This window comes from Diabrotica undecimpunctata, chromosome 11 (genome assembly GCF_040954645.1).
Source record: "Diabrotica undecimpunctata isolate CICGRU chromosome 11, icDiaUnde3, whole genome shotgun sequence".
Classification (NCBI taxonomy): Eukaryota; Metazoa; Arthropoda; class Insecta; order Coleoptera; family Chrysomelidae; genus Diabrotica; species Diabrotica undecimpunctata.
The window spans coordinates 29,803,991-29,810,852 of NC_092813.1; the positions used below are offsets into that span (position 1 = coordinate 29,803,991).

The following is a 6,862-nucleotide window of genomic DNA, read 5'->3' on the forward strand; positions in this document are numbered from 1 at the left end:
CCTTCAAATTGTGGTAAGACCAATGTGATGATAAGTCTATTGGAACATGCTAATGGATTAAAATTTGAAAATGTGTATATTTACTCAAAATCATTAATGCAACCAAAGTACAAATATTTAGAAACTTTGCTGGAACCAATTAAAGGAATAGGATATTATACTTACAGTGGAAGTACGGATATAATGCACCCATCTGAAGCGAAGCCCAATTCAATTTTTATCTTTGATGATGTTGCGTGTGACAACCAAGATGTTATTCGTGAATATTTTAGCATGTCCCGACATTCTCAGGTGGATCCATTTTATTTGAGCCAGAGTTATGCAAAAATACCTAAACACCTTATAAGAGACAATGCAAATACTTTAATTGTATTTAAACAAGACGATTTAAACCTAAAACACATTTACAATGACCACGTCGGAACAGATATGACTTTTGAAGATTTTAAAAAAATATGTTCAATATGCTGGAAAGAAAATTATGGATTCTTATCAATTTTCAAAGATAGCGACATTAATGATGGTCGATATCGCAAAAATATTGATCAATATTTTTTAGTAAAGTAAAAGGTGTAAATGAAATAAAATACATAGATAATAATTACAAAAGTATTTTATTTAATAAAATATAATTCTCACATACTTTTACTCCCCAAACCATCTGAAACACAAATAGTAAAATTTAGAATTATATCGAAACAAAAAAAAAAAAAAAAAAAAAAAAAAATCACTTACTTTTCTATTTCTGGCTAAGGAAGTGTTCCATAGTCAGGTCTTCTAAATCTACTACATCCTCTGGATTTTGCGTCGTCGTCGTCGTCGTCGTCGTTGTTGGTATCTTCATCACTTTTCTTTTCTGTTTTTTTGTTGGAGGTTCGTTGTTGTCGTCATTTGATGTGGCAGTTGCGGGATGAGACCAATTCGTTGGTGGAGAAGTCGTTGTTGGAAACGGAGAACTTGAAGTTGATGGTAAAATGGAAGGATACCCAGAAGAGTGTCCAAAATGAGAAAGAAGAGGAGGCGGAGGAAGATATCCTCTCTTCGTACCCACCAAATGTTTTTGCTGTTGATACTTCTCGAATTCCTCCACCTCATCATCTAACAGGTTGAATCTATATTTTTTACATATATTTTCCAGTACATGGAACTCTCCCTCGTTCTCAATTTTTAGTCTCATATACCTCAATGGAAGGTACCCAAATTTTTTCTTCAAGTTTTTGTTATTTGGTGAGTACGTTAACTCCACAAATATACGGTCACCCCTAAGTGACACATCCGTTACACCATATCTTGAATAGAAAAAAAAAAAAAAAAAAACGTAAATCAACCAACAGCAAACAAAATCATAAATCAAATCGAGAAAACACAATAAAATTATTTATAAATGTAAAGATCGATTGGAAAAACAATAATCCCATAAAATATTTATAATAAAAAATAAACCAGTAAAAACGAAATAAAATCATGTAGAACAAAATCACAAAAGGAAAAAAATACTTACATAAACAACTGCTTGACGATAACAAATGCATCCTTTATTGGTAAGTTGATTGGATCCTCGGTCATGATGACTAGTTGGCAAGGTACACCGCTCATTTTGATAGTTTAGTGTTCACTGACTAACTGATAGATCACTTTAAAATTAAACGAATTTAAATAGTAAGAATAAAAAAATACATTAACGTAATTGACCTATTTGATCTTTATTGCAATGCAGAAAATAGTACAAAACATGTTTATTAGTAAAAACGTTTATTATTCAAAACTTAATTTATGCTTATCTGAATAAAATGTGCTTATCTGCATATAATGTATTTTCGTGACCTATTTGACCTAAAAATGCAATTACGTCAGCGTTAGCCTTCAATATGTTTATTGCATGTATAATGTCTTTTCGATAAAGATAGAAAAATATAATCACGCTGAATAGCGTGTTGTTGAAATACGTCAATGGATTTTTTATGTAGTATAAATACTTCGTGTCCGATTTGACCGAAAAATATGTTAACATCAGCGTTATCTTTCAATATGTTTATTGTATACATAATGTGTTTTCGATGAAGAAAAATATAATCACGTTGCATAGCATGTTGTGGAAATGCGTCAATGGATTTTTTTTTAATGTAGTATAAATACAGGATTGATTTTACTCGCTGGCATTTGTGTCTTGAAGTTTACGTTGGTCTTGAAGTTTACGTTGGTCTTTGAACATGAGTACTAAAGTGATTGATGAAATTTCCACTGAAATGGTGAAGAAGATAGAAACAGTAAGTAGATTAATTAAAACTAAAACTGATTTACAAAACTATATAAAATATTTGAAAAAACAAATTTTACTCTTAAAGAAATGTATAAAAAATAGGGCTACTTGTATTAGAAATTTTCATTGTGTAGAGGCGAATATGGCTATCCTTAAAACATATTTAGAAAATTTTAAAAACAGATTAAATGTTAGAAAAAATATTAAGAAAGGCTTATTGTGGCAGGATTTGGAATCTTGTTTTAATAGCAGAGTTAAGACAGGCGTTATCATAAATTTAAAATATAAAGACCCTAAACTATTTATGGAAAAGGCTTTTAAAAGTTTTTCAATTCAAATTAAAAAAAATTTAGTTTCATGTATGTTAAAAGTTAATGTAATTTTTTATGGACTTTTCATCAAACCTCAAGATGGTGAAACGTCTGTTAAACATTTTTCCACGAAAAATACAATAATTGATCAAAACACAAACATAAAAGATTGGTATAAAATCAATTGTATAGACACCGTTTTAAGAAAGTTTGAAGATTTTCAAGAAAAAGACAGTGGATGGGCACTATCCCACATTTTAAACTTAAAAGTTAATATAAACAAATATAATCCATTACTTGGTGGTATTTCAACATACGTTGAGCTACCTAAGTATATAAAGAATACTAGAAGTGTAATTAATGTTAGGAATTCTGATCCTTATTGTTTCCTTTGGTCAGTTGTTGCTGCCTTACACCCTGCCACAAAAAGTGTTGACCGAACATCATCTTATCCTCACTTTAGTAAAATATTAAAATTTGATAATATCAGTTTTCCCATTGATATTAAAGATATTCCAAAATTTGAAAAATTAAATAAACTTGCTATAAATGTCTTTTCATTGGGAACAAGAAATGAAATTCTACCTTTGATATTTAGCCAAACAAATTTTTCTCCTCGAATAAATTTACTTGTATTAAATGCCATGGATAATATTGTAAATGATGATAATGAGGAGGAGGACAATTACATAAAACAGCGAGTATTTCATTTTGCTCATATTAAACATTTTTCAAGATTATGTGGCAAAAAAGTTGGGAACGTTCGAAATAAAAAATGGTTTTGTGAACGATGTTTTAATCATTTTAGCAGTGAGACATATTTACAAAATCATTTAGAGGATTGTTTTAAGATAAATTCTGTTAAAATGGTTTTACCTACCGAAAAAAATTATTTAATGAAATTTAAAAATTTTAATCATAAGGAACGTGTTCCGTTTGTTATATATGCTGATCTTGAAAGTATTCTTACAAAGTTTAACGATAATAATAATAATTTGAAATCTTGTTTAACTGAAAAGCATGAAGCTTTCAGTATAGCTTATTATTTTAAATGTTCATATGATGATTCTTTATCCTACTTACAAACATATACGGGTCGTGATTGTCAAACATGGTTTGTGAGAGAACTCAAAGAGATAGCTATGAAAATATATAGAGAAAATTTATTTCAAAAATTTCAAAAGGTTATATCATTAACTGATAAAGAACAGAAAGATTTTAATTCAACCTTTATTTGTCATATTTGCTCAAAACCTATTGATAAATCAGAAAAGGTACGAGATCACTGTCATATTACCGGACAATTTCGTGGGGCAAGCCACAGAAGGTGTAACATTAATTACAAGACTTCGTACACAATTCCTATCGCATTTCATAATCTCTCTGGCTACGACGCTCATTTTTTAATTAAAAGTCTTAATTCTGACATACAAGGGCATCTGTCACTATTACCGCTAAACAAAGAGAGGTATATATCATTTACCAAATATATCCATGGCACTAATATTAGTTTTAGATTTATTGATTCCTTTAGATTTATGTCATGTTCATTAAATCAACTTTCCTCATATCTAGATGATAACCAAAAAAATATTACACGTAGATATTTTAATGATGATTCGAAGTTTAATTTGGTTAAAAGAAAGGGTGTTTTCCCTTATGAGTATTTAGATAGTTGGGAGAAATTACAGGTCACTTGTCTTCCGCCTATTGAAAATTTTTATAGTAAAATCAATAACGAGTATATTACTAAAGAGGACTATCAACATGCCTGCAACGTTTGGACTAGATTTCAGATAAAAAACTTGCAGGAATATGCAGAATTATATTTAAAGACAGATGTACTCCTTTTGGCTGACATTTTTGAGAATTTTCGATATATGTGTTTAAAAACTTATGGATTAGATAGTCTTCATTATTATACTTTACCAGGATTAGCCTTTGATGCTATGTTAAAAGTAACCAATGTCGAATTAGAGTTATTAAGAGACAGTGAGATGGTTTTGTTTTTTGAAAAAGCCAAACGAGGAGGAGTTTCACAGTGTAGTAATAGATATGGAGAAGCTAATAATAAATATATGGAAGATAAATACAATCCTGATAAAGAAATCTCCTATCTAATGTATTGGGATTTTAATAATCTTTATGGTACAGCGATGAGTTATGCGTTGCCATATGCAGGCTTTGAATGGATTAATTTGATTGATATTTATAAAGAACATATATTGGATTGTCCCAATGATGGAGAATATGGATATATACTTGAGGTAGACATTGAATATCCAAAAGATCTTTTTAATTTACATAAAGATTTACCTCTTTGTCCTGAACACATAATCCCACCATCTTCTAATTCAACAATTCCCAAATTATTAACCACATTGTACGATAAAAAAAAATATGTTATTCATTATATATATTTGAAACAGATTGTTAACTTGGGTTTGAAAATAACGAAAATTCATCGCTGTTTGAAATTTAAACAATCCCCTTGGTTAAAAAAATATATCGATTTGAACATTGACTTGCGAAAGAAAAGCAAAAATGAATTTGAAAAAAACTTATTTAAACTTTTTATTAATGCCCCTTACGGTAAAAGTATTGAAAATGTCAGGAAACACAGAGAAATAAAAATTGTAAACAAATATAATGGAAGATATGGAGCAAATTTCTATATATCCCAACCTAATTTTCATAGTTGTACTGTTTTCGATGAAAATACTGTAATAATTGAAATGACAAAACAAAAAGTCAATTTTAATAAACCGATATATATAGGGATGTGTATTTTAGATATTTCCAAAACAATTTTATATGACTTTCATTATAATTATGTCATAAAAAAATTTAAAGATCAGGCAAAATTATTATATACAGATACAGATAGTTTAATATATCAGTTTTTTGTTGACGATATATATAAACATATTAGAGAAGACATTGACAAATTTGACACATCAGACTACAAAGAGAATAATGTATACAATATTCCATTACAGAATAAAAAAGTGTTAGGTCTGATGAAAGATGAGAACCAAGGGGAATTGATGACACACTTTATAGGATTACGTTCAAAAATGTACACTATGAAAATTTTAAATAAGAATGAAGAAATTAAAAAGGCTAAAGGAATAAAAAAATCTGCATTAACGGAACTATCCTATGATGACTATTATGCAAGTTTATTTAATAAGGTAATCGTAGAAATTTCACAAAATTCAATAGTGTCGAAAAAGCATGATGTTTATACAATGTCGCAAACAAAGGTGGCCCTTAGCCCGTACGATGATAAGAGAATATTAAATTATTTATCCACTGATACTCTTCCATGGGGTTACAATGATAAATAATTATTTTATAAAGTTTTGTAAATCGTTTTTTAATTAATCTACAGTCACCCAAAACTAAAAGCGAATGCTGGTAAGTTATTTACATTGAATAAATATTTTGAAATAACGCTCTTTATTTTAGTCTCAATTAAATAAATGGGAGGCAGTTTTCAAAGACGAAAAACGATTTGTAAGCTTACAATTTAAGACCGAAAAAAAAATAAAACCGCAAACTAGACCTACCATATCATGGTACAACAAAATGTATGGAACAATACCATGTTTCGAATGCAAGAAATTTTTTTGTTTTTGTACAAGATCCTTAGACGTCCACATGGACGCTGAACCTACTACATTGTATTGTTATGAAACTATGTCTGATTCATAAAGGTATACTGGTAACAAATATTCAATTATTATTGATTAATTTTTTTTCTTTATTTCAGCCTTTAATCCACCTACCGATACCAGCTTCGGGTATGGGAATTCTTATAATTAAAGAAGAAATCTTATCGGAGGAGGTGTTTAATTATAAAAGCAATTACAATGCCCAAATACCTGATGAACATCCACTGCACAGAGATGCATTAATTTGGGCAAAGTATATTGACCAGGTGACGTGGTCGTATTGGCAAGACGTAAAAACAAACCTATGGAATAATATAGCAATTTATCAGTATTATGAATTATATCATCGTTTATAAATAAACTTTTATATTTGGTACATTGTTTTTTCTTTAATTTCCTTAAATTTCAAGAGTAAAAACGACATTGGCTAGGCTAGGCTAGGCTAGGCTAGATACGACTAAGCAAGTCTGTACACAACAAGTTATTTTTTGACTCGCCACTACCAAAAAAAAATTTCCAAGTCTCAATACTCATTTATTTCAATCACCCTGTACAAATTTAACTAAAAGAAGAGGAGATGAAGCGATAAGCGATGAGTTTTGCACTCGACATAC

The 6,862-nt window shown here is 29.4% G+C and overlaps 2 protein-coding genes across 2 annotated transcripts; one reads left to right on the top strand and one right to left on the bottom strand.

Annotated features, from left to right (window-relative positions):
* Window positions 1–463: 463 nt before the first annotated feature.
* Window positions 464–1,755, bottom strand: LOC140452896 (uncharacterized). Its single transcript, XM_072547229.1, has 3 exons — window positions 1,502–1,755; window positions 736–1,289; window positions 464–661 (listed from the first exon to the last, which is right to left on the bottom strand). The coding sequence occupies exons 1-2, from the start codon at window positions 1,594–1,596 to the stop codon at window positions 740–742; spliced, it is 645 nt and encodes a 214-aa protein (XP_072403330.1). The 5' UTR covers window positions 1,597–1,755; the 3' UTR covers window positions 464–661; window positions 736–739.
* Window positions 1,756–1,941: 186 nt separating this feature from the next.
* Window positions 1,942–6,622, top strand: LOC140452895 (uncharacterized). The gene is made up of 2 exons (XM_072547228.1): window positions 1,942–6,290; window positions 6,347–6,622. The coding sequence occupies exon 1, from the start codon at window positions 2,211–2,213 to the stop codon at window positions 5,919–5,921; it is 3,711 nt and encodes a 1,236-aa protein (XP_072403329.1). The 5' UTR covers window positions 1,942–2,210; the 3' UTR covers window positions 5,922–6,290; window positions 6,347–6,622.
* The last annotated feature ends 240 nt before the right edge of the window (window positions 6,623–6,862 follow it).

Excerpts from the sequence above, each read along its gene's own strand:
- LOC140452896 (XM_072547229.1), bottom strand. The coding sequence starts at position 1,596 with ATGAGCGGTGTACCTTGCCAACTAGTCATCATGACCGAGGATCCAATC. Across the intron at positions 1,290-1,501 it reads ATCGTCAAGCAGTTGTTTAT|ATATGGTGTAACGGATGTGT; the intron begins GTAAGTATTTTT and ends TTTCTATTCAAG.
- LOC140452895 (XM_072547228.1), top strand. The coding sequence starts at position 2,211 with ATGAGTACTAAAGTGATTGATGAAATTTCCACTGAAATGGTGAAGAAG.